Genomic DNA, 27,399 nt, shown 5'->3' on the forward strand with positions numbered 1-27,399 from the left:
CAGTAACTGAACACCCTGCCTCCTTCTGCAGTTAAGTACCGAGTCACTAAATCTTTGTATTTTCCTTGTCAACATTTCTGATGGGACAGGAATCCCAGGCAGTTGTCTCGCTGCCCAGAAAGGACAAGCATGCACAGTCTGCTGCACTGCAGCTACCGTAACTTTATTGTCACGCAAACATTTGCCTTTCTCTATGCAGAATTTGCCTCCATGTGTGGTGTCAGCAGAAAGCATAATAAGAAAAAAAAAATGCTTTGTCTCCCAGATTATCCACCTCCGGTCTGGGCGTTATCACAGCAGTCTGCCTGACCAACACCGTACAGTTAGGGAGAAAACTCCCTCTCATACTAAGTAAGAGAACGTGACTGAGTACAGACTCTGGGAAAGGTTATCTTGGGACATGTGGCAGCCTGAAAAACACGTTGCGTCAGCATGGGAAAGGATTGGGCCGGAGCACAGGGTGTGTAGCAGTATGTTCCCGGGCAGAGAAAAGCACAGAAACGCAGCGAGAAAGTCACCAGCCGAGGGTTTGAATGGAGGCCTTGGAAATGCAAAACAGGCTGCTCTAATGAGGATGCTGGCACTTCCCAGTAAGCAGAAAGAAAGGGAGAATGGGGGAAAAAAAAGAAAAGTAAAAAAAAAAAAAAAAAAAAAGGAAGAAGAATGAACACAGAAAACCGTTAAAGACTTTCAAAGCTGGCTTTAGAAAGTAATCTGAAACCTCAAGCTGACCGAGATAAGCGGTAGAGTCGATCAGGAATTTAGTGGTAGGGTTTCTCATGATAAAATTTAATTAACGTGGAATCTATCGTACATGTAATTGAAGTGCTGAGGAGTCCTTTACATGGAAAACGTAAAGCTGAGACAAAAGCTTCCTGCCCCAAGGAGCGTTATGAACCATACCTGAGTAAGGCACAGCACACAGCTACGAACTCGTGGAAACACAAGGAGACAGAGGCACCGTGGTCAGACCTTAGAATCAGAGCCAGTTTACAGTCCTCCAATTTCAGAGGGCCTGCATTATCAGAGACGGTCTTAAAGGAGGGTGTGCTTAATCTTTTATTATTCTGATATTCTGTTATTGCTGATATTTCAGCAGATGTTATGGACTAAGAGCAAAGTGCTAATGGGAGTGGAAATCTGACAGAGCATGTTTGAAAACTTACTTGGAAAGTTTAGCACAATGCACTAATTGGAGAGAGTAACACTTCCAATAACAAGAGATGTAAAGGAGGCTGAAGGAGATGTTAGAAGTGATCCTGCAGTGAAGCACACCATCTCAAGAAACAGAACTTGCCAGAAACCAGTGTGCAGAAGGGAAAGTACTATAGTTAGTGTCAATTGAATGTTGCTGTAAAACTGTTTTTTCCAAACAACCTGCTTTTTGACAAAAACATTTTCAGAGTCATTTTTTACCCTGAAAATATCAAGAATGAAAAAAATTTTTGCAAGAACTCCAGTGAATGCATCGTTGCTCACTGGAGAATCCAACATGATCAGTAGAATGCAGAACTGACAATCAGATCTAAATGTTATTCTTATCTCTGCTATTTAGCTGCCACATAACTTTAAACCAGTCACTTCACTGTTTCAATATCCTGGCTGAAAAAGGGACATAAAAACAGCTATCTGCATGACAGACAATAACGCTCTGAAAGGGCTCTTTTCCGCAAGTACTGCAGCACACATTCTTCCTGTATTTTCATTCTGCCTCCCTTTTACTGCAGAAGAGACGCTTAGAACACTTAAATTTCTTTTCAAATGAAACAGGAGAAGCTATCTTAAAACACAGTAGTGTGAAAACCCTATAGCTGAATTAAGTGTACTCACGGATTGCAGTGCTTCACGGGGACTGTACCAACATTTTCTCACACTATGCTTTAGGGCAGATGCCAGGTTTTAGCATGACCTTCTCCTAAAGCTTATCGTAGTCAACTCACCATACAACCATATGCACAGAAACCTTGGTGATGTCCACACAGCTTTCTCTGCCTCTGCTACTTTCTGACTTACAATTTTAACTTACAGAAATGATGACTGATGGCCACGTGGATTTGTATTTGTCTTCACACTCACTGTATTTTAACCATTTAAATAGCCAGTTCCTTTTAGCCATTTAATTCCTTGCCCACCAGACATATAGTGGATGCGGGATCAGAAGACTTCATTTTTAACCTAGGTAATGCTGCAATTTTGAGTAATTCACTCAAGTTTTACACTACAGTTTTTTCAGCCTATGTGCTGAATCTGTGTGTATAGACATAGACATATAGATTAATTAAGAAGTCAGTGTGTGGCAGTAACTCTAAAGTCTTTGCATGGGTGGTGCCATAGAAGTGCAAGTTGTTACTGTCCGGTATGCTTTCAAGCCCTGAAGTTTCAATTGTAAAATGAATTTAAGTGAGAGAATTCTAAAGACGAGTTTTATCACACATTTATACTTCAGCAACAAGAAAAAGTGATTCTAATTCTACTCATCGCTCATGTACAAAGCAGTATGCACATCCAGTATTGCGCTTAGGCAAACCAGACTTTTCTTCCCAGGGTGAATTGCATTGCAGAGATTGCCATCCAGTGGTGAACCGAAGGTTTAGCAGACAAATGAAACCGAAGACGGGGAAAATGGAAAGATCTCAAGACTGCTAAGGATTAAGCAAATGAAGATGCTGGAACTACTAATGGTAGAAATAATTCACGATGTTTAATATATTTGTTTTTCAAGCGCCACCGCACAAAGGAAATACTTTATACTTACCATCCACGTTAACAAAAGGAAGCTCTTCTGTTAAACTTTAATTTAAAAATTGCAGTTAAAAGCTACTCTTAAACATATCTTTAGTATTCTAAGCCCACTGATCTGTCTCCACTGCCTTCAGGGTAACACACCCTGGGTTTAACCAGGTGTTAGATGAGACAAGACAATAATTAAGGTCACTAAGGCTTTTTAATGTCCTCTAAAACTTTAGAGAAAAAGATCTTTTTAATATAGGTAAAATTATTCCTGCTCAGGTTATGAAACCAAACAATGATTTAAATCTAGTTTGTTAATCATTTTGCTAAGTAGCACTGTGTGCCTTGTGTACCTTTAAAAAAAAAGTCTGACAGCACATTCCATTTCTGTTTTTATGAGCTTCCATATTTATTGCCTAGTCTACTGCGTGTATGAATCTTGGTATTTGTGACAGACTTTTCTTAGTTTATTCTACTGTATACCTACCATATGTTGTCTATGCTCATAAAAAATTTGGTAATTGCATGTGCAGAAAAAAAAAATGGTTATTTGCTAAGAAACCAAAGAACTTTCAGGTTATCCCTGCAGAGGTGTTTTGTGATGAAGCTTTGGCAGGATTCTCAGACGTATCTGGCACCTTCCTTCTATTGATTTAAACAAAAATTACGTACCTGAATTCCACGAGGATCTTGGCTTGACTGTTGTTGATGCCGACTTTGGATACAAGAGTGCCTTTGTTGGCTCCCTAACTTAGAACGTGGGGATGCAGAAGGATTTGTATTGTTTTCAGGATGAGTCATGCAAGCAGCAGCACAACAGATGGTGTGGGGTGTAGAACAATAAAGACAAATATATGAGACAGCTAAGAGAAAACTGGAGTAGTTAAAGGAACAGTCGGAGGATGATCGAAGCTGAAAGGATGAGAGAAAGCAGGAGATTGAGCTTTGTCAGGGATAGCGGGGGCTAATGAAGTGTGGAGTCACTGCTGGGTGAAGTAGCTCAGACAGTGGTCAGCAGGGAAAATTGAAGGACCTGTGGTCAGAGGGGAAGGAACAGAGGTAACAAAGCCAAAAGTAGCACACAGCTGATGGATAGCCAAGTGATGGATTTGAGTGTGATAAAAGAGAAAGTACTAGATGAGGAGGAACGAGGAAATGGAATTGCTGAGAAGACTGATAAATGATATCCTTTAAGGAAAGTAATAACACCGGAGTTAGAAAGAGCAATCAAAAACAGCAGTGGTGTCCCGAAAGTTGGAAGTCTAGAATGACAGCAAAGAAAAGAAAAACAAAGGATGGCGGCTGCTGAAAAACAGTATAAATCCCCAGGGGAAAAAAAAAAAAAAAGCCTAAGGCCAGCAAAAGGAGACGAAGCAGTAGTTCTGAGCTGGTGTACTGGCTAATGGTAGCAGAGACAGGATACACTGGGGTAAAACATGGAAGAAGTTAAATTTTACAGATCAATGAAGCAAAGTTCTTTAAAAGTAAGAATCTGGAGAATCCAGAGTAATTTACAAGTTCATTAGTGTTTCACTGCTGCTCCACCTCAGAGCAGACAGATGCACAGAGAAAGCTGCATCAGCAAAATACTTCCTAGAAATATCACAGACTGCCTCCACCCACTGATTGTTCTGTTCCAGCATGGCAGCTATTCTGACAGCCGCTTCATTCTAACAGCAGCGTAATTTAGGGACAGACGAACATGGAAATCAACTAGGAAATGAAAAGGCCTCGCAAAAAATAAGAAATCTATATCTTTTCATTTTCCTTACACCAACAACTAACCCATTTTCTGCTTTGGAGTAACAGTTAATGAAAATACTTTCTGCTACCACGTGCAAGTCAGACAACTACTTTTTTTTTTTTTTTTTTCCTCCAGAAAACGAGACCAACAGGATTCTGTTTTATGAATACACTGTAGGGATATACCTAAAGGACAGATTTAGTCATCGTATGGGAACTGTTGAATCACTGCCTGAACCACTGATTGATCACCTGAGGCAAGCACCGAGTCAGCTGCGGGAGCACAGGTGAAGGCAGTTCACCTGTGTGACTGGAAGGGGTGGAGCCTGGCTGCACCTCTCCTCGACTCCATTTAAGGGCCGACTGCCACTAGGGAAGGCTCTCTTTCTGGAGATCCCTCCCTGTGGAGTTTTCCTGCAAGCCTAGGACACGGGTGAGCATTTTCATTTATTTTCAGTTATCCCCTTCCACTGTGATAATCCTTTTAGTTATACAACCTGTAAAAAAAAAAAACAGCCTAACCATGCCACTCTGCTATTTTTGTATTTGTTGGCGTACAGTCATTTACAAAGACCTTTCCGTAACTGATTTTAAAGGTAGAGAGTGGCAGTGTTTGGAAGGTCAGAAGTTTCATTCTCACCTCTGAAATAATGAAAATGGGCAGCTGGTGGAAGACACTTCAAAAAGTCTTTCACCTTATCAGCAAATTTTGAGAGGCACTTGAATGGCCTTGCTCTTAACGCTCCAAACAGTGGAAAGACCATCACCACTATAGACAATCTAGTCAGGTAGTCACCTATTTTATCCCTAGAATGTATTACCAGGAGTAACCCAATTCCTTCTTGCTGCTGTTCGCGCTCTACCTACTACTGACACACAGGACAAACTGCTCCTTTCCCCTTCACACTTAATTTTATGCCTCGTATACTTTGTAATCAAAACTTTCGCATGCGTCTCAGTATGATAACGTATGGCTGAACAAAAAGCAAATGCTCTTATGGTACAGGATGACTTACTCAAAGGAACACCACATGTTGTTTATTTATCTTTACTATTTCATAGAATCATAGAATTGCTCAGGTTGGAAAAGACCTTGAAGACCATCAAGTCCAACTGCAATCTAACCTATTTTGCACTTGGAACAAGAGTGAATAAGCCAGGTTATTCATTTTAGGGCACTATTTGACTTGTCAAGATCACTATGCTACATCTTTATTCTGACCTTCAGCAGTCTCTTCAATTTTATGATGTATGCTAATGTAATAAGTACTGCCCATTCCATCCAGGACACTGGGTGTTGGATAAATCTAGCCAAGGGGCAGTCCTCAAAAAACACCCGCTCTGATAAAAGGATATGAGCTAATCATTAAACTATCTCTAAAAATGGTTTTAGAAGTACTTCTGCATCCAGCTTACAGTTGTTTCAGAGAGACCAGATTTCCGTAACATGCAAGACAGCTTCAGAAGCTACAGCTGAAAAAACATCTGCTTTTCTTCTGCCTAAAAGGCCCATACCTCTCATCCATGGCTTATTCTCAAAAAAATTGAGTTGGCTAATTATCTTCTTACCACTGCCTTCCAGTTGTTCAACATACAATCCTCACCTCCTAAAGCTTTATTTTAGACTGAAGTTGTTTCTGGGTTTATTATTCCACATCCCTCACACCCTCCAATCTGCATTTCAAGACAGATGAGGTACTAGAAGGTTGAATATGGAGAATATATTATCTAACATCCAAGGGCTGTCAGAAAGTTAGAAGTTCCAAAATTGTTTCAGTCTGTTTACTGAAGAACACTTCAAGCATTTACCCTTGAAGTTTTACCCTAGAATATCCCTGTTTGCACACACAGTTATCACCGCCAATAAAGGTATCAGAGTTCCCACCTCAGCACTGAACTTTGCAGTGAAAACTGATACAAAAAAAAAGAAAGTCCTAATGCCAGTCTTTTGCATTCATAAGTCAGCAGAAGATACCACATTGATCTGATTTACTTACTTACAGCTAAACACTATTTCTTGCATTCCACAGGTAAAACAGCCTAACAGCTTTGACATTTATAGAATCTATATGGTAGTTATTTGATGTAAGTGAAACTTCACCTTGTACCCAAAAGACATTAGTAATTGAATTGATATCATTAAACAGCAGTTTAGCAAGTCACTTAATAGACTCAAGGTAGCAGAATGCAGCTTCTCACTTCCATACCGCCAGTTAAAACTTGGTGCAAATCTGGGCCTGCCTGCCTCCTGTTATAGCGCCATAGCTGCTGTTCTAACAAGTAAGAAAAGCTTGTGGTCTTAGTTCAGTTCTTAGCTGATCCACACCAAACAAAAAGGACACCAGCATTATTAGTTCTCACCAGAGAAATCAGTTCACCTAGAGACTCTCCTACTTCCGTCAGTTACTTCCCACCAACACCACCCTTTAATATGCATTAATTGCATATTTTCCTGCCTCTGAAAGCCTAATTTCAGTTCTCCAGTAATTAGCACAGCTGAAATGCCTCAGGGTCGCTGTAAATTGTTACAAGATTGTGTTCTTCTGACGTTCTTCCAATCATTTCAATTCATTCATTTTCTGCAATTGTTTCAAACCTCTTTAACCATGCTCTGGAAGAAAAATATTCCAAAGCTACCACAAAATTGAAAAGCAGGAACTAGAAATTCTAATGGTAAGTCAGAGCTAACACTGCAACTCTTTGAAGAAAGCCAGCATCGAAGGCAAAACACAATCATCATTTTCGCACAAATGTAATATCATTTATTTCACAGCCATTGCAATGTTGCAAGGAAAAAGAAGTTTCTTTAGTATACAGCATTTCCAAGCACATCAGAAAATCGAGATCTGCCATCTTCCCCATAACCAAATTTACTCTCTCTGTTGTAAATTGAAGCAGTTGTAAATTGCTGTGCTGCAGTTACTAGTACCTAATGCTTCTTAATTAATACCTTAAGAAAATATATTTATGCATATAAAGTAGGTAACTAGAACAAGCGTCCAGCATCAAAAGAAGCTGAGGCAGTTTCAGACTCCTACACAAGATTCCATTAAGCACAACAGATTCAGAATCAAAATGCTGTAAACTCAAAATATTCCACTTAATCTAAGAAACATCTCCATTTTATTTCAGACATCAGTGTGGACTACTTCATACCAAAAAATTAGCTTACTTGTAAGAAGTATTATACGTTTTAATTAACGGTTATACATTTTTTTCAAGTTCATATTCAGACTTATCAAAATGCTGTAATTATCTTTACTAGCAAAGGTATTTATCAGCATCCCTTCAATATGGTTGAAACATCACACTCCTGCTCTAAGGGCAGGAGGCAGCAGATATAAATACTTAAAACCAGTTCCAGATCGCCCAAGAAAGGTAGCAATCACAATCAGTTAACAGGAAGGAATTACTTACTCCCTTCTGAGGATCAGAGCTCACCCAGCACTCCAAAGGAGGTGATCTCCCAGTAGAGATGTTTGCCTTGCGGCTGCCAGCCCTCAAACGAGGTTAGGGAACTGTGGATGTGGGGGGTCACACAAATGAATTGCTTCCACCTGTGCTCCCAGGGTTGGCTACACCCCTTCACAGGTGCTCGATCACTGGTTCAGGCCATGACCTCACAGATTCCATACGCCTGCCAGAAATTGTTTCAGTGGTACAGACCTTCCAAACATGCTACTGTTCCATAATTTGCACAAATCCAGAAATTGTGTACTGGGGAAAAAAAAAGGAAACTAGAACATAACCAGAACATCTGGCTTTTTTTTTTTTTTTTTAACCTAAATCAATTTCTTTTTTGTTTAAATCAGTAAATTTTATTAAGAATTCACTTATGTGTATGCTAACTTACAAAAGCTACAAAGGTTATAAATACCACAGCTATACCAGGTGAGGCATCATTGCTCCAAGATTATACTGAAGCCTAGACAAGCCACAGATTCAGTATTTTCTCCAGCAAGTCAGAAAATTAAGACCTCTAGACTTCAGTCTGACTCTTCTGTTACTTGGAAAGAGGCCAAACAGTTGTTTTTAATCAAGGAAAGATGTGTTCCTGTATGCCGTGCTTTATCACAGTGTTTCAACTTTAATTTCTCACACCACAATCAAGTTCCATTCATGCTAGTTGAGAGCACCAAACGCGGATAAGTTTTCTTTTTGTCTTTTTTTTTTTTAAAACTACACGAAAACCCTACAGGCCACCTGTTACATGTAAAGAACAGCAGACATTCACACAAAATACCAGGTTTTCTTTCTCTGATAATACGACTCCCACAATGTACAGCAACGCCTTCCTTGATGTGAAAGTGTCCTGCAGAAATTTTTCCATGTGTGACCATGTGACCCAGCCCATATCCCCCAAAAAACAATCTTCAGCTACAGATAGTGAAATGCTGCTATCTAAAATGCACCTGGATCCTGGGTGGTCTATCTTACTTCTGCTCTGCATTCTGTTTTCTGATTCTCTCTCTAACCTGTGCTGGAGCATAGGATCTGAGCAGATCCAGGTTCAAAGCCTGTGATCAAAGAAACAAAGATTATTTAACCTTGTTTGTTGGAGACATTGCCTTAGTCTTATTTTTCCAAAACTATGCACTTACAAATCCAATTGGTTTCGTGTTAGATCACTTAGGGTTCAATTATAACCAAATGCATTTCACAGACTATGCATAGACATTCAACTACGTAATTAAAATCACTGTTCAAGAGTGTGCTCATTTAGATTTGGCAGCAAATCCAGAGGCTGAAGTTGAACAGCAATGGGAAAAGTACCAAGCGAGAGGGAGATCAGAACAACTGTAGTCAGTGATATGTCTGTCTTGTTTGACTTCCTCCAGATGTATTATGTACTGCTATTGACTTACATAACATCAAATCTCTTCCCTTGAAAGAAAGCATGTGTCACACCAAAATCTGAAACCACAAGATAATTACTTTGAAAGGAACAGAACTTCAGAGTTCTTAACCTCACCGAGCAGCTTCAGCTACCCTGAATCTTAAGATGAACAAACACAGAAGTCATATTGCATGCAAGAATGAGGGAATGGAAACATACTGTGTGTAAGAATGAGGGAATTTGCCGAGGTTAAATAATTAACAACCAGCTCTGAAATTAGGTTAAGTACATGCACAGATACACGTACAACTAAGAGAATAAAAACATCTCAGTGACATTTACTATACATATAAAAATAGTGCCTCAAACTCACGTGGCTCGCAGAAAAAACATTTCTGTCAGTTTTGCGGGATCCTTCCTACCCTCAAACACATTTTAATGAAGCACGGTGGTAACATTCAGTCTTTTAAATGAAGACAAAACAAGCTGGAGCCTCAACTCTCAAACAGAAAAGCAGCAGCTAAAAAAGTAAATTAATTTGATTAGTGAATAATATCATTTAGATACGGGACAAGCGCACAGAAAGTATGAGGTCTCTTGCCCTTGATATTGATTAAAAAAAACAAACTACCCAACCATGAAAAGTAAAGCAGAAATTATGCATTCATGGTACAACAGAGCTTATCAAGCCTGGATGCAGAATATGTGACGCATGCTAGAGAAAGTTTCAGAAAATAGATCAAATTCAAATAACTTCATAGAAAATAAGTTTTATTTGGCTTCTTTCGTACACTTTTTTACAAACAAAAGCACATTCATACAGTTTGCCTCTCCCAGTGAACGTCTGGAATCGCTCATACGAAGCCACTAATAATAAGGCAAAAGGTGCCTTTGAAATCATTTCAGACGCATTGCATTTGGACTGTAAAGCATCCAAAGTTATTTATTTTCAGATTTTAACTTGGAAAAAAAAACGTTTCAGGTGTTTCTTGTCTAATTCACACGATTCTGCCACGCAGGGAAGAGGGGACAGACCTTGCAACAAAAAACTGTAAAACCAATGGGCAATACTCATTTCAAGGCAGAGCTAAAGACAGGTTCTCTGTTTCATTGGAAATCAAAAAACAAGAACAACACAACTAAGTAATTGCTGTTTTAAAATGACAAATCAGCCATTGGTAGCTTAAGGCTGGTTGCAGAGAGCACTCTCTTCAGACGCTTCTCATGTTCAGGTCTGTTTCCTGTTGGTAGTGACTATGGAATTTGTTTCTTGCTGCTACTTCTTAAACGCTTCAGGAAGAGGAGTAAACGCACCTCGGGCACTAACCCATCAAGTAGCCCCTACAGAACAAAATTAAGTTAGGAAAAAAGTTAGCAATCAAAGGCAGGGCTTCCTTAAAAAGCAAGGAACTTACAATATTAAAACAAAAACCTCAGCATGCCAAAACACTCTTAATATCAAGGCTATTTAATACAGGACATCCTGCGCAAGGTATACAGCAGCCCACTTAACTACACGTTTCTTCCTCAATTCATTTTATGAACCATGAAAATGGATCAGACTGCTCACTGCTCTCTATCCAACTCCAGCAATTGCTTAGAATTTCCAAAGCCCAGGTTACACCTTTGGAAAGCTGCTTTTTTTGTACCCTTTACACAAACTGCCAACATTAAAATATTGAGTATGTCTTGACATCCCCTGACACTGAATACAATTCTGAGCTCTTTTTCTCTTCAATTTCTCTGAAGCCTTATTTCTTTAAAGATTTTAAGAAAAACAACCGTCACAACGCATATAATCATGAAACAAGAAAAATGTACAGCAGGCTGTTATCCAGCAACCAAGGAACCCAACACATCTGCACTGTGAAACACATTTTCTTAATACACATGAAGAGTAAATAAATATTTAAGAAAGGAGCGATAACTGGCATTACGAAGTCAACACCTCACAGAGCTACTCCAGAAATTAATTACCGGTACCTCTAAACTCCTGGTTTCAGCTATTCTAAATAAAATAGAAAGAGTTAGAAATCGAGAAAGCAAAAATTGGAATTCTTGCATTTGGTTACTACTACGTAGCCTGACAGCTCCAGATCTTTCCTATTTTTCAGTCTTTGAATATCGATGTATCAAAATGTCATGTATACTGCTTCAATGTTATGTGCAGTTCTGCAGAGAAAAAAAAACAAACAACCCGCATCACCTTTATTTTAAGTCTGCCTTGGATACTTCTGAAAATCCATTTTGCTGCAGTCAGTATTTTTAGTTACCACCTTTCCCATACCTTGTCAACAGAAACGATCCACCTGTCATATTCAGTCTAACTGAAAATTAATTATAACTCGTACTCACCAATCGTATCATCTGACTTACCAGGATCTGTCACCTCTTTTTGAACCACAGCACGATCTTAAAGCAGCTGGGCCCAAAACTTTTCCACTTTGTTCAAGATAGGTTGCTCCAAAAAAGCACTGAAGAAAAGCAATTTATAGCCAAGGTCCAGATGTTTAGAACACCTGGTTTTGTTTCCTGCTACCCTTACATTTACCATTGGCACCACAAAAGAGGAGAAAAGCAGAGAGAATAATAAGCTACTTACGGTAATTTCATCCTCATGAAAACTCTGGCCATGAAGAAGCTCAAAAGCACGCTGACAAATCCAATGAAGAGCAGGAGAAACCTATTCAGCTTGGGGATATTTGGTGCATTGGATCGATCCAAAATTATGAATCCTAAGCCACCCATTGTGAACAGGAAGCTAGATGCGAGCCCTTCCATAATATACTGTCCATTTACTCTACAGGAGAAGAAAACAGAGGGGAGATGGTAGGATGTTAGAAGTTAGAAAAGTTAAGAGTTAAAGTAACTATCTGTATTTCAAAATGGAGCTACTCAACTTATTAACTTTGCCGGATGACTTCCTCACTAAGTAAATTCAGAAGATTTACATTACGCAACTACATTAAAACTGTTTAATGTAATTTATCTCCTCCACTAATAGCCTGCAAAGCAACCAGGCAAGAACATGATGGTTTCATGTACAGTAGCATATATTATTGGATACCATGCAAGCTTATCAGCTTACAGAAGTATCTACTCCAAAAGTAGCACCAGCTTTCACAGATGACTCAAGGTACAGAGCTGGGACCAACAAGCTCTCCGAGTCTTATTTCCACCATGATGTCTAGGCAGCTGCGCCCTAACTCTCAGCCTGGAACAAACCCCATTCTGAGTACTGTGCCAGCTTGTGAAGCACACCTGCAGGTTCTAGCACACAGCAAAAACAGCTCCTGCCTGCAGAGTGTTTTGCTACTTGCACGCTGGGCATGCAACTGGATCTTCTACATGCAACAATAACTAAGCCTTTTTCTATTACTCTAATCAGCAATACCAGCAACTTCATAGATGTGGTACAACTGAAACTGCTATGTACGTACACTAATACTGAAATGATAATGATCATTTACGTCACAGATCCCAAAAATCATCAATTCCATCTTCTTTCATGTTGTTTCCACTGAACTGTACGAAAGTGCAATCAGTTCCCTGCAGGAGCCCAACGTGTGCACACCGCAACAATCTGGCCCAGTCTGAATCATACGCTACATCCAGCTCAAATCAAAGGTTATACACAATGCATGACACAGACTTACAGAATGGTTTTGGTATTTTTAAAAAGTAAATAAAAATACAAACTGTGGTTCCCACACACACACATTCGTAGAGAAAAAAAATTAACATGTATAGATTTAGTATTTTTAGACCAATTCCTGACTAAGCAATTTCTTGCTTATTGTCAGTAATAAGTGCAAACATCTATTTTGTATTTGTATGTTCACAGAATCACAGAATGGCCAGGGTTGGAAGGGACCTCGAGGATCACAAATCTCCAACCCCCCCCACCACATGCAGGGCCACCAACCTCTACATTTCATACTAGACCAGGCTGCCGGGGCCCCGTCCAACCTGGCCTTGAACACCTCCAGGGACGGGGCATCTATGTTATGTATTCTCACCCTCAGGGACAAGATTCTCAATTACATTAAAAGCTAAAAGGCCAGACCATCACTTTGCACAAAGATTATATTGCCATGCATGTGTACCCAGTAAAAAAACAAACAGGTAGGAAAAAATGAAAGTAGTACCAGATCAAAACATATCCGTTATCAAAATATACAAGCTTTTGAAAGATCTAATTTTTCTAGCTTTTGCTGTATTTTAATGGCTTTTTTAATTTCAGATTTGCAAATCACAGCCCAGATTTCGGACGGGCCCAGCCTTTTGAGGAGCTCAGGACAAGCTGGCACAGCTCCTTCATGCATGTTTGTGTACGTGCTGGGCGCTGCTCCCACCTGTAGGCCAAGAAAGCCACCGGCCGCTGGTGCCCGTGTTCATCCGTCATCGAGCCCACGCTGGGGGGCTCCACGATCACATCGTAGATAATTCCTGCGAGGAAACAAACACACACACACGGCGTCAGCTTGGGGTCTCAAGCGAAGGGTGAGAACCAAGGCAAGGCCGAGAGAATCCCATGGCCCGCCGGGCGCCGCAGGACGTTCGGCCACACGGCTTCCATCGCCGCGGCCTCCCCTCGCGCGGCGCGGCGGTACCTCCGGTGATGAGGAAGTACGACACCACCACCAGCGCGTAGACCGTCATGGCCGAGGGCATGTGCACCCATCCCGGCCGCTTCAGCTTGATGTTGGGGCATTCGAGAACGGCGAAGGGCAGCCGGAACAGCGTCTCCATGGCGGCGGCTCGGTCCGAACGCCGGTCCCGCGCCGCCGGGCGCTTTGCTCACACGAAGGCGGAAACGGAAAGCCAGCCGGGTCCTGGCAGGGGCGAGCACTGAGAGGAAAAGAGAAAAAAAAAAAAAAAGATAAAACCAACAAAGTCACCCCAAACCGACGCTGGAATGTAACGTATTCTCTACGGACGCTTTTGATTTGCGAAAAACATCCGGAAGCCGAGGCCGCTCCTCGGAGGGTAACGACCCGCTTTACCCACCTGCCAGGGCCCAGCAGCCCTGACGTGTCGCTGCCGGGTAGCCGGGAGGGAGCGCGGCGGAGCAGGCGGAGCGCTGCCCGCAGGACGGGCCGCGCGGGGGCGGCAGCGATCCGCGCACGGAGCGCCCTCAGGGTGAGCGGGGCCGAGGGCTCGGCGGCCGCGGACAGGAGGAGAGCGGCCCGAACAGCCTCAGCTGAGCTGGAGGAGCACCGCCCCTCGCCACGCGAGGAACCGTCCATCCCCAGCGTTAGGAAGAATCCCGGCTGGTCATTAGCAAAGGTTTTTGACTGTTAAATAAATAGATGTTTATGGCACTTTTAAAATTCTTCCTCACGCGTTCTTCCTCCAGCATTGCATCTTTCCCAGAGCCCCACGCCTGCCCTACTTAAACCATAGCACCGAAGTTTCTACTAGCAACAACAAATACAATTTTAACTGTGTAAACTAACTATAGTAACAGCACCTAAAAACGTCAGCACGCTTAATGTTAGCACTTAAAGCGGCCTCTAACGAGCTGCAGCCTTCAGAAGGAATTTCAGCACAGCCTGATGAGACACGAAGGCCTCATACAACTAGGTGACTTGCTGCAACACCGAGCTGCTCTGAGATTATTGTAATGAGTTGGGGCACTGAAGAAATTAAATCTCTGGGGCACAGCAGGTTCTGTCCTATGCAGTGTTGGTGTGTGTGCAGGATCATGGCCACCTCCATCACTCAGAGGCAGTGCTGACCAAGTGTTGTGGGCTTGCAGGCAGCTGATCCCGACATCCCAAGCTCTTCTCGTCACCTTGTTTTCCTTATACTTCTCTCTTAGCCGAGGAACAGACTGCAGAGCCAGCACAGAGACAGCAGGAAAAAATCCCTTCTGTACGCTTCTCAGAACCACAGCCTGAAAGGACCCAAGTGATCGTAGAGACATCTATAAATGCCATCTGTCTGGGACCAAGGTCTGCGTTCCAATTATTTCACCTCCTTTCCTGCTGCTACTCTAAAACCCAATTCTAGGAGCTATTAGAGGTCTGCTCACCTGGAGCTCTGCTTGGATGGTGCCGGCAGCTGCAGATCCAGGAAGCACCCGACAAGTGACCTGAGCAAAACAGCTGGAACTTTACTCCAAATCCAGACGTAGCTGCATCTGATGGTCTAGCAGACACAGCACTAACTTCAAGTCAGAAAATCCCCCTTTACCCTCAGATTCAAGTAGCAGTAAGCTACAGAACATACTACAAAAACAAACAAAAAACTACCTCTGGCTTCTCTAGCTCTGTTCCTCTTCATCTGGCACTGTCTTCTAGTCTTAGGCAGCTGTCTGCTTTTCTGTTTTAGATGTCTTCCAGTCATTTCATGTACAGCTGCTGCCATGAAAAAAAGGGTTGTTCAGTTACTCCAGTCTGCCTCGGGATTGCGAGACAGAGCTGGGAGCCCTGATCAGGCAGGCCTGCTTCGCCCCCATGACTGTACACAGTATCCTAACTGTTTCTGTTGCATTAAAATCCATTTTTGCCTTTTCCAAGCTGTGAGCAGCTCTTACCAGCTTTCATCAGCATGCAGAAAGACAAGACACCAGGAAAGCGGAACTTTCATTTATTGGGCAGAAAATACAAACAGCTTTACTTTGACTTCTGGCTCTGTGCTTGTGCCTTCAACACTTTCACAACGATCTTCTGCTCCTCGATAAGGAAAGCTCTCTTGATTCTGGAAAGGAAGCACAATACCATCAGAACATGCATCTAATCAACGGAGAACACAAAAGAAGAAAGCTGCAATTATTTTTGCTGACTCCAATGCTCAATGCGGTGTTAGCTCCGTATTACTTTAAAAGAAGCTGTCAGCTTTCTTGCCAGCACCAAAAGATAGGAGCAGGGGCAGTGGCAGCATACAAATGTAGAGGCTAGGGGAAAAAGCCCTTGTTTGTTTGCAAATGTAGGGTCAGTGCCTTGTAGGCAGATAAGGCTTGATGGCTTCACTAACTTAAAAGGAAAAAAAAAAAAGCTGAAGTTCTCAACAGTAAATTAATTTAACAGTTCTTAAAGTAATAACAGGAGAGACCAGCTGGTCAGTTCCCTCCCTCAGAATTACAGGAAAATTGACATGAGTCCAGTCAGCAAAACCCAGCTCACCCAGGATTAGAGCTTCTTCATCCATAAACAAACACTGGCAGGTCAAGTCATGCCTGAACACAATTATTTTTGGAAGGCACACAGGTCCACCACGTAGATAGATCTATGTGGTAGTCCTCATACATCAACAGCCTATTTGATGAGTTTGAGTTAAAAGCAAGAAACAGCCTACCAGCAAGGCTTCAACAGACAAAGGACAAAGAACTGCCAGTTGCAGGAAAGGAGGTGTACTTTTAGGCGAAGACAGACAGGCACTCATCTGTTAAAAGCTAACTATCAATTTCACGGTGTTTGGGAAACACTCAAAAGACTGGCACTTAACACTGAAAAGTTACGCTAAAGATCTGCAGCTGTAACAACCTGTCTTCAGCAGCACCTAATGTGATTTAGCTTAGAACTCACAGAAGAGAAAAGAAGAGGCTGGTAACATTTGCACTACAGATGAAAAACTGGCATTACACTGCTGGCTCCAGAGATTTGCTTTGATTACTATTCACAGGGATGACATACTGTTTGTAATACACAGTATTCCTCAACTTCATCAAGGAAGTATACAGACATATGGCTGTTACACAGTAAAGCTTCATTAAGGAATGCCTAGCAAAAGTCATTTTAAAGCTTAACTACATTAAGTTGCGTAAGATGCTGACAATTACATCAGTGAGTCCCAAAAAATCAATTAGCATGATCTTTCACTAACATCTTTGCATAAGACAAAGCAGAAGAACATAAGACAACGGAAGAACAGAAATCACAGAATCATAGAATGGCCTGGGTTGAAAAGCACCACAGTGATCATCTAGTTTCAACCCCCCTGCTGTGTGCAGGGTCAGCAACCACCAGACCAGGCTGCCCAGAGCCACATCCAGCCTGTCTTTAAATGCCTTCAGGGATGGGGCATCCATAACCTCCTTGGGCAACCTGTTCCAGTGTCATTGCCCTCTGTGTGAAAAACTTCCTCCTAGTATCTAACCTAAATCTCCCGTCTCAGTTTAAAACCATTCCCCTTTGTCCTATCACTATGCACCCTTGTAAAAAGCCATTCCCCCTCCTGTTTATACACGCTCCCTTGACTGGCCTACATTACGAAGATGCAGTAAGATTAAAAACTCACATTAAGTGACCTCAAGAATAGTTAGTTTGGTGTACGCTCACCTGTCTCGGACACACTTAGCACACATGGAACCACCATAAGCTCTGCTGACATGTTTCTTTGTCTTTGACAGCCTCTTTAGAACTTTAGGACGCACAGCACGCACCTGTAAGAAGCAAAAATTGGGAGAATATAGTAAGAGAGCGCTGCCTAATTTTGAGTAACAGCTGTATTATGGAAACAGACTTGGATAGTTTGACTTCAAAAAGCCGCAGCAGCATCTAAAGCTGAACAGGCAGGAAAAGTGAAGCCACATGTTGTATCCATGCTGTCTGCAGCATTCCAAAGCTGATTTTTCCATTCTACAGCTTTTGAAATACATTTTTTTTTTTTTTCAAATTGCTTATTAAAAACAACAATCTTTGTAAGGGTAGAAGCTGATTGAAACTAAGACGTTACTCAACCGTTCTGATCTGCCATTAAAACCAACAGCATCAAATGAGGAATAAATTTGGGAATAAAATAGCACATTAAAATACAAAAGTCAGTCCTTGTTTCCTAAAAATAAAAGTCAAATGAGGCTTGTGTTTTTTGAAAATCTACCTAGTAGATCAAATTCTAAGTTCTAGCCCTGCTACAGATTCATCTAGATCTAACTTGAAACAATTGCAGCCAGTTAAAAGTTAACTCACACAAGTTCAGATAATAGCAATGAGAATCATAAGCATTAAAAAAGCACTTGCTCCTTAAGCTTCCAAACTCTCTTTTACCAGCTCCACCTTACAGTATGGTAAATTTAAATGGGAAAATTTAAAACAAAAGGCTGTTCTTGAATTCATGATGAAACAGACCTCAAACAAGAAAAGGATTTTAACATTAAAAAAAGAAAAAGGAAAGAAATAGCTGCCAAACTCTTATGCCAGCAACCCTAAGACTTACACCACGAAGTCGTCCTGGGCATACCCCACATGCTGACTTCGGTGCCTTCCCTACTTTCTTGGTGTAGAGGTAAACAATCCTGTTTCCAGGTGTTCGGGACCTAAACGGCAGCAAAACAGTCAATGCAACAATCCAACTGTAATCCAACTTAGCTTTCTTCACCAAAAACTTTCTAGCACCTGTGGCTTACTTACAGCCTGGTCTTGTTGGAAGCTGTGTTGTAGGACAACCTACGGCGGTAGGTCAGGCGCTGAACCATTTTTCACACCTGAATTAGGCAAAAGCAAAGCAGCAATGGTTTTAAGAGCTCGATCTCCAGATGGCAGTTCGCAAACCACACCATCATCTGCACCGGACCACCGTGCGCTAAAGCGAATACGGCCCTCCCTTCCCCTCGCTCCAGTGACAACTGCCGCAGCAGTGCCGCTCCGTACCCAGCCCAGTGCCCGCTCCTGGCCCAGGCCGCCGCGGCGCCGGCAACAGATGAGGGCACGCCGCCACCCGACATGAGGACGCCGCCCCGACGGCGGCAGCTGACCCCACAGCAGCACCCGGGCCGCTAGGCCGCTGAGGCCTGGGGCAGCCCTCTCCCTCTGCTCGCCCGAGAGCGGCCGGCGCCGCCCCCAGCCCCTCGCCACAGCCACCCGCGGAGCCCTCGGAGCCGCCCTCAGAGCTCGCCGAGCAACGGATGGCGGCGGATGGACGTCGTTAGGCACCGGCGGCCCGCAGCAGCTCGCCGCCATACCTGGCGCCGCCGGATCCGAAAGAGGAAGCGGAAGCGCCCGCGTCAAGATTGAAATAGTGGCGCTCCGGAACCCGGAAGGAATAGCGGCGCGTCAGGCTGGGCGCCGCCATGCTGTACGACGGCGGAGCTGCAAGGGCGCCGCCATGTTGTAGGATTACGGGGCGGGTAATGTGGGAGGGGCTGGATACGGCCCAAAGAGACCCGGGGCACGGGCCTCGCTGCTGCTGCGCATGCCGTACCCACTGGGAGCTACGTTTCTTGCCTCTTCCTCTTTTTCTTTGAGGTGCTGCGAGGACACACGGCTTTTGGAAGCACGGTGGCCCCAAAGGTCACGCACCTGAAGTACACGCAGCTGTGCCACTATAGCCAGAGAGCTGCACGTAAAACCTGCGGGGCTGGACGCTTTCGTTAGCTGCCTCAGCTTTGCTTTCGCAGAGCAGCACACACTCAGAACCCTTTGATGTGTACTGCCTTATTGATGGATTCGTAGTTCGCAGTTCACCGTGCCACATCCTCCCTCTTTTCAATCTGTGATTATTTTGGGGGAGTAATTATTGACTCTTTTTAAGTGCAAATTATGGACACCAGAATTTCTCTAATTCACAAAGGAAGAGAAAATATGTATGAACTAGATTTTAGGGTATACTTAAAATTGGAGCATATTTCAGACAACAAGTACATTTCAGAGCAATTAGAGTCTTTAATATGAACTTTCTAAGCCCTGAACCCTGAGGGGAATAAGAAAGCCAATTAAATCACGTTAAATAATCGTGCCTACATATAAAAGTGTAACAGAATCCAGTTGTTGAAACACTATTACACTATTAAATGATGATGGAACAGTTTAGTTGAAATGCTGCAAGTGCAACAGGTTGCCGCTTTATTATTGAACAACAGTATTGGTATTTTTGGAGCTCGCTCAACTGGCTCTGAACTCAACTGATGTGAATTTAGAAGCTGGCACTTAAATGCCGGCAGCTCACTGCCAGTGATGCACTGCCCTACTTTTTCAATCGTTCTCAATTTCTTTCAAGAGGAAAAGGGCTGTCAGGAAAGTCAGTTGTGAGAGCATGTACAAATGTTAGTTTTATGACAACTGGTTTAGTGCAATCTAGAGTGGGGATAATATTTGAAGGAGGAGCTCAGGGCCCTCCCATATTCCCCACTACTTCTACTTCTTCATAGGACCAAACCACCTCTTCGGGAAGCGGGTTTTTCCACGTCCTTTCGTTGACTCCTCTTGCACTTTCTTCTTTCCTTGAATACAAGGAAGAGGATGGAGTAGCAAATGCACAGCCCACCATCTTGGAAATGGACCAGTGGCAGCTATAAAAAGCATTTTTTCCCTGCTAGGAAAGTGGAAGCATAGGGCCTGCGGATGCAGCCTTTTTCCTTAAGAAAGCATGAGGTTTCCAGGGTGTATTTGCTTATTGTCAGAGTGAAACCAGAAAACTCTTTTCTGACAAAGATGACTGGAAAGATAACCATCTCTGATGGCAGATTAGCAATGCGTAGCATTTGCATGGGCCAGCCATGTCCATTTAAAGTACCAAAAAGATTGCTTTGTTCATAGTTTAAGACCATTTCTTGCTACACTAACCATCCTTGCTTTCTTTTTCACACAGTTCTCTCCTTACTTTTCTTTCCTCTGAAAATCCCTGTCTGTGTACATAACCATTCACATCCTCACGTGGATAAGTCCATTTCAGTAAAAGCACAAGTGCCAACATGGGTAAGGTTTGACGAGCCTGTCTGGACCTCTGAAAATCCTCATTCTTTACTTTCGTGACCCTCATGCCTCCCTTCTGATCTCCCAAGCCCTACTAGGACTCCACTGCTCCACCAGCCTCTTCCTATCAATCCCTATGATTCAGCAGCCTCTGCAGTCACAGGGGTTCTCCTGCATCATAAGCTTCAATTTAAAGAGGAGTGATTGTTGTCACCTTTATTTGCCTCTGTCCTGTCGACGTCCAGTCAGTGTCATAGACTGGCGAATTCTCAAAGGCACGGGAAGGAAAGCAAGCCCGTGTGCAAGCACGTACTGGGTACCAAAAGAGAGAAATAAAGTGCTGGCAGAGGGATGTACTGCTCCTGTTAATTCTCAGCCACAATACATTTCTTTGAACAGCAGTAGGCATGCCTTTCAGAAATGCCTCATTTAAATCTGAATCCAACCTTGTGTGCTGCTCCAATACAAACAGCGGGAATAGATCTTTAAATGAGGAAAGAGAGCAAGAAGCCGTGCAAATGTACTAGGAGCCGACTGAAACGGAGCACAGAGGAGGAAGTCCTGTGGTCCATTGTCTCTCTGGAGTCTCTTTCTTCCCTCCCCCCCCACCCCCCCCACCCCTTTAAAAATCACATTATCTTTCCTTGTTAAATACATGGCATGTGTCACAATTATGATATTCATTTATATCAGCGTAACCTTTCACAACATGGACCTGTGCAAATTACTTTACAAGAAACTGTAGTTCATTTCCATTTCAGTGAAGCTTGTTAAACAAGCAAAATTATTTTGTAGCGAAAGGAAAAACAATTTAGTGGAATGCACTCCAAGCATAGAAAGTACATAACATCATATTTGGGTTGAAACTTTTTCTGTCAGAAATGTCATAACCCCGTAAGAAAGAGAATTAAAATCCCGTTATTTTAATTTACATCTAGCCACGAGATAAGTAAAGTTATCATTGAAATTCTAATTAAATAGGATGATTGACTAAGGTAGGACATCAAAGAAGAGAAGTGAATATGATAAGTCAAAGTCTTATTAATTAGTCCGCGTGGAAGAAATTCCAGGGACGTCAAGCTGAGGCTGCTGCAAGGAGAAAAAAAGCAGACAAGAAAATGTGTGTTTCTTTGAAGTTAGGAACTGAGATAGTGATGGAGGTAATTGTGTCTGACTGGATCCAGTAATGAAGAGCCGTAAATCAGACCTAGGAATCGGAGGAAAGATTCCAGTAACGAATGTGGCTGCCCCCCTGCTGCGAAGAAACAGAATGCAGAGCTGACTAATTGACCCAGTCTATCTCCCAGTAGCTCTCTGTTATTATTTATTAATTTTTAATTTCTGAATTATTTACGTTCTGGGAAATTATTTTTGACAGCCTGTTAGGCGTGCCAAAGTTAATGGAGGATGAAAGGACCGGTACTAGAATTAGCAGGGATGTAGTCACAGGCTACTGAATTTAATGATTTTGGAAGGGAAAATTGATTTCACACTGCGTGTCACTTTATACTACTTTAGGGATACACCAGCTATTTGATTAATTGAGGAATAACCAACTCAAAGTATATTTGAAGTGTAAATGAATCACAGTGCTCAGCTGTTTATTTTTCCCCTTTTCTGATGAGAACACTGAATTTGCTTAAAGTTGCTGATTAAAACCAATACAGGTAGGCCCCATGCACACACCTGCTTATTTTCCCTTGCCTTAAAAAAAAATATCTCGCCATCTGGAGGAGACGTGTAATCCTCCATTCCACTTGGGATGGAGCTGGTCCTTCCCACACAAAGCCTAATTAAACAAGCTTTGTGCACACTCCCTTCCCCCTGCAGAAGTCTTTAGGAGGAGCACAGCACCCAGCCTGTGGGCAGAGCACGTGCTGAGACATGAATTCTCCGTGAATTCTTGCAGCTGCATTTCATCTCGTCCCTGAGGCGAGGGAGCGGTCCCTGGCCCACCATTTCCCCCATAGGTCCTCCTGGTGCAGCGGTGTTATGCTGGTCCACCCATCCATCGTACAGAGCAATGATAAAATAAAGGGACTCTGGGTAGCCCTTCTCTGCTGTGTTTCATCCTCAGTGCCAAATGCAAGCTAAATCCTGTCTGCTGCTCACGTCTAAGCCTTCTGGCCCTCCGGGCATCAAGGGCATGAAGGCAATCTTTTCTCAGAAATGTGTATAATGCCACAGGCAGTTCACATCTCTAGAAAGATTCATACTGGAAATGTCTCCCGAGTTACTCAAGATGAGAGCGTCTCTGCTCCTTCCCGTGAACGGCAGCTGCTTGAAGCAAGCCGTGCAGCTGCCTTTCTCCTGCGCTGCACAGAGGATGTGCATTTGGTGCCTGAAAGGGGGATCAAAGAGGCAAAGGGCCTCTCTGGCATGGCTTCCTATGGTGGGCTTGGAAAAGGACAATTAAGGGCAGCGCAGTCAGTCACTGGACACTGGTTACTTTACTTTTGGGTGTCTGTAATGCAGTGCCTTCTTGTGGCCTTACAAGACCTCCCAAACACACATGCAAGCTAGTTACCTAAGTGCTAGTCCTAATGGGCCTAAGTCTAATTTTCTCAGCTTAAAAATGAGAGAAACTTATGTTACTATCTAAAAAAATCTCAAGGCTTGTGTGGAGAGAATTTTATTATTTGCAGAAGTAAACACCAAATACAATGAGTGATTACTACTTTTCACAAAGCTGTCCACCACAAGAAATGACTCAAAGCCATCTGCTATAGATTTAAATGATCCCCAACACGAGGTGAAAAGGATAGAGTCTAGACTCCATTTCTAGTCCACTGAACAATAAAGCTGCTCTGAAAGTGGGGGGACCAAACTATTGAGTGAGAGGTGGAACGTCTAAGGTGGCATTCTGGATATTTTGCTGTGACTTTGCCCCATAAAATACAAAGAATTCTCATGGAAAATACTGACTGTATTGAGGTGAAGGGAGAGGTAAGGAATAATGAAAAGTCAACCATGCATCAGTGTATCCTTAAAATAAATATCTGTGTTCGTGATCTAAAGATAGATGAAGAGGCACAGGAAGGTTTTGCTGCTTAGGTTCTATAAGAGGTTTATAATTCATTTAAACGCTTCCCTAAGGTTATTTTTCTGAGCACTTCAGGAGCACCAGGAACATTCCTTTGAGATGTTTTACTCACAGGAACACGTAGGCTAGCCTGGTTCTTCTGTTACCTTTTGGATTATACCAGTGGCAATTAACTCTGCAAGAAGGATCAGCTAAAATGGAGTGTTAGGGGAGACGTGTGACCTGTGGCCTATGCTCTTGGGATTGCTACTCGATCATTTCTTCTGTCAGCATGTGCAGACTAGACTGGCTCCTAGAACAAAAGCCTGAATCTCCTGATGGAAATGATGCAGCATGCTCTGCTGTGGTGTATTGAAAAGAATCCACCACAGAGCTGGATTCTCCCTGTTTCAATATTAAAACAAAGGGGGTATGCTTTCAGTGCAGCACCCTGGGAATTCAGCTCATAAGTCCAATTAACGACAACTAATTCCCTGTACTGCGTATTTACCCCTAAGATTTGGCTAGATGTAATAAGTCATGCATTTTGCATTTAAGCTTCTAATGCCCAGAGGATAACAAAAATCTATCCTGATCACTTTTTATTTTCATCATATGAAGAGAGAAGAAAGCATCCTCCCTTCCCCCTTCTGTTAAGCATATACATACTATGGCACTACATCTATGAAAAAAACTGTCTCCTGCCTTCTCCCCATTGCTCTGTACCTTCTTCTTCATAAACACCTTCTTTAAGAAGGTGAGAAGGTAACAGAACCCCTTTGGATGCATCTTCTGTATAGATTAATGCACCTTGAGGCCTTATTCACCCTGTACAATGATCTACTGCTAACTCACTGAACCAAGACTACAGTCCTTTAATCTGTAAGCTGTGTTGCCTGCAGTGTATGGTCCCTACACATTGCTTTTCACTATAGGAGTTATAAAGGTAGTGCCCTGCTGCGACAATGAACATATTTTAAAAGCTATAACTCTAATGTACTGTAAATGGTAATGACCGTGCTATAGCATGCTAAAGATTAGGCAAATACTTGCAATGATTGGAATGATCTTCTGGAACTCAATTTTGCTTACCATTTAAGCTAGGTCTGAACCAAACCCCCTAATGATAAAAGCCCAGCATGCTACTCCACGTGGTAAATACGAAGGGATGAGGAAAGAGAGAGACCGTATGTGTGCATAAGACTGTGGATATTCTTAGCTAGGCACAATCTAATTGTATCTTAACAATTAGGAACACACTGAAATATCTAGCTAGGTGTCTGGATACCCATTTACTGGTGGCTAACAGAAAAAAATAAGGTCTATTGTTACCATCTACATCTATATTTATGAAGAAGTTTTGTAACAAGGAAATAATGTCAGATAGCACAAGATCTCCATGGTTGAAAGGAATGTGAGAGAAAAAGGAAATGGTTTGAGGAGAAAACAACAGAGCATATTAAAACAGAAAGCATGTTACACTGCTTGATAGCAGCACAAAATGTGACGCTATGCTAAAAGAAATGCCTGGGTGAATGTTTGGTAGCTGTGCCTGTGGAGCAGCAAGTTATCTATCAGACAGAAAGCAGCCCACAAAATATTTCTGCAACACCACACTTTGCTGTGCATGGCAAAAACCCCAGAAGGTGTTATTTTTTCATAAAGCTGTGGTGAACTTGGCGTACGCTCAGGATCAGACAGTCTGTTCCTTATGTGAGATTCTGAGCTGCATACTCACAGATTGGAGGCCAAGATTTTGGAGCGGCTCCTAGCTGCCTTTCCAAGTGCTTGCTCCTAAGCCAGGCTTTCTACAGGTCCAGAGTGCAGAATGAGTACACAGGAACTGACCTCTTCTTAACATCCCTGGCTAACTGGCAACAAATGACCAAAAGTCCAATGGACTGACCCTGAAACAGGGCTTTGTGCAGAGCAGCACAGTGCCTACGCTTGTATAACTCCTCGTGGTCTAACTTCCCACTCACCGGAAAGCAGCAGCAGGCTGCAGCACTAATGATTCCTTCTCTTCTAAAGCCTCAAGACTTTATGTGCTTTGAGGAGATTGAAGATAAGCATTAAAATTTGATTAAAGGGACACTGCCAACTTATGTTAAGCTTAGAATTTAGGTTTTTCTAACAGGCAGGTGTAGGTGGATTGGAGCTTGTAAATATTTATTTGCAAACAGGGCAAGGGCAAATAGCTTTGAGCTGGGAAGGAAAGGCATCAACAATTATCTCGATTAGAAACAAAAGTAACACGGTCCAGACTAGTTTTCCTGCTGAGGGAAAAATAACTATAGATGGGAGATACCGTATCATTTCCCAAATTTATTACAGCCTACCAGATAGTTTTGCTGTGTGAGAAGCTCTTTTGTTTGTTTGTTTCTTTGTTTGTTAATTTATTTCTAAAAATGATACAGAGCCGCACCAAAGTCTTGTTTCAGAGAACTGGCTGGGGACTGGAGAGAAAGGAAAGGCTACCACAGGTACACTGGAATGGGGACTAGGCTGCACCTGAGAAATACCTTTGCATCTGCTTTTGCTTTATAGGAATATAAATAGAAGGCCAAGATATCCTGAATTTGACATATGGTCCATGGCAGCTGACTGAGGAGTGTCTAATTATTTTCTATGATCACAGAGATTTCCTGTAGCTCATTTTGCCTATGACGGAAGCCAGATCTGAGCCGAATTTTCCAAGGAAAGGATTCAGACTACAGCACCTTGCTGTGACTTTAAGGTACCCTAGCCTTATGTAGAAATAGGGCTACACAGAATAGTTCATTCTCAGAGAAATGACAAGAATGTGAACTCAGATCTTCATCTGATAAAAATCAGCTCCCTATACAGAGCTATGCTGATTTATAATAGCTGAGGGTCTGACCCCATGTCCAAACAAACACTAGCTGTAGTCCCTCAAATCTGCTGCAAAGCTGTAGCCTGGTTTAATCTTGGCTATACAAAAAAACTGGGCTTCTGCTGCAGGTTCCTCTACTACCTCTGTAATATTCATTCAAACAAGACTTTCAAGGGAACAAGACAAAGAAATCAAAGAGAAGAGCAACATTGGCTGTGATTTTGTTGTTCCCAGAGCACAAAAGAGCAAAGCAGACCTCAGATAACCAGCCCTATGGATTCAGATACATTCTGAGTGCAAGGGTTGTGCCTCCTCCCATGGTGTGTGCAGCAAGGGAGAGATGCTTATCAAAGCTGTAGCATTAAGTATATATTATCAGTATAAGGAAGAATGAAATAAGGCCATGCTACTGCATCAGAGATGATAGAGCTCGGAAGAGCTCTGGAACACAAATTGAAAACTACTTGTTAAACAAGGTTAATTTGTTCGTCTTCCACTGTATAAGATGGCTTCAAACACTTCTAAACTAGGTCATTTGACTGCTCAGGAAATACATGGTGCTAGGCAGCTCTCTTCA

At 42.5% G+C, this 27,399-nt stretch overlaps 2 protein-coding genes across 4 annotated transcripts; both read right to left on the reverse strand.

Annotated features, from left to right (window-relative positions):
- Window positions 1-10,064: 10,064 nt before the first annotated feature.
- On the reverse strand, window positions 10,065-14,161 carry OSTC (oligosaccharyltransferase complex non-catalytic subunit). Of its 2 annotated transcripts, XM_019614680.3 has the most exons (5): window positions 13,924-14,161; window positions 13,666-13,759; window positions 11,913-12,110; window positions 11,687-11,784; window positions 10,065-10,651 (listed from the first exon to the last, which is right to left on the reverse strand). In XM_019614680.3, exons 1-4 carry the CDS (start codon window positions 14,060-14,062, stop codon window positions 11,724-11,726), a joined length of 492 nt encoding a protein of 163 aa, XP_019470225.1. In that variant the 5' UTR covers window positions 14,063-14,161; the 3' UTR covers window positions 10,065-10,651; window positions 11,687-11,723. The 2 variants fall into 2 exon arrangements, with proteins under 2 accessions (XP_019470225.1, XP_010708109.1); XM_010709807.4 differs by lacking the exon at window positions 11,687-11,784 and having other exon boundaries at window positions 13,924-14,159.
- A 1,727-nt stretch (window positions 14,162-15,888) lies between these two features.
- RPL34 (ribosomal protein L34) lies at window positions 15,889-19,299 on the reverse strand. Of its 2 annotated transcripts, none has more exons than XM_085222296.1 (5): window positions 19,218-19,299; window positions 18,667-18,740; window positions 18,473-18,572; window positions 17,596-17,699; window positions 15,889-16,015 (listed from the first exon to the last, which is right to left on the reverse strand). In XM_085222296.1, exons 2-5 carry the CDS (start codon window positions 18,729-18,731, stop codon window positions 15,931-15,933), a joined length of 354 nt encoding a protein of 117 aa, XP_085078422.1. In that variant the 5' UTR covers window positions 18,732-18,740; window positions 19,218-19,299; the 3' UTR covers window positions 15,889-15,930. The 2 variants fall into 2 exon arrangements, with proteins under 2 accessions (XP_085078422.1, XP_085078423.1); XM_085222297.1 differs by having other exon boundaries at window positions 18,907-19,227.
- Window positions 19,300-27,399: the final 8,100 nt, after the last annotated feature.

This window comes from Meleagris gallopavo, chromosome 4 (assembly GCF_905368555.1).
Source record: "Meleagris gallopavo chromosome 4, MGAL_WU_HG_1.1, whole genome shotgun sequence".
NCBI classification, from domain to species: Eukaryota; Metazoa; Chordata; class Aves; order Galliformes; family Phasianidae; genus Meleagris; species Meleagris gallopavo.

Bases quoted from the DNA above. Each gene is read 5' to 3' on its own strand.
- OSTC (XM_019614680.3), bottom strand. From the start codon at position 14,062: ATGGAGACGCTGTTCCGGCTGCCCTTCGCCGTTCTCGAATGCCCCAAC. The intron at 13,760-13,923 runs GTACCGCCGCGC...GTTTCCTCGCAG, and splicing joins GTACTTCCTCATCACCGGAG to GAATTATCTACGATGTGATC. The intron at 12,111-13,665 runs GTGGGAGCAGCG...CTTCTCCTGTAG, and splicing joins GTGGCTTTCTTGGCCTACAG to AGTAAATGGACAGTATATTA.
- RPL34 (XM_085222296.1), bottom strand. From the start codon at position 18,731: ATGGTTCAGCGCCTGACCTACCGCCGTAGGTTGTCCTACAACACAGCT. The intron at 17,700-18,472 runs GTAAGTCTTAGG...TGCTTCTTACAG, and splicing joins GCCCAGGACGACTTCGTGGT to GTGCGTGCTGTGCGTCCTAA. The intron at 16,016-17,595 runs GTGAGCGTACAC...CTTCCTTTCCAG, and splicing joins GCTAAGTGTGTCCGAGACAG to AATCAAGAGAGCTTTCCTTA.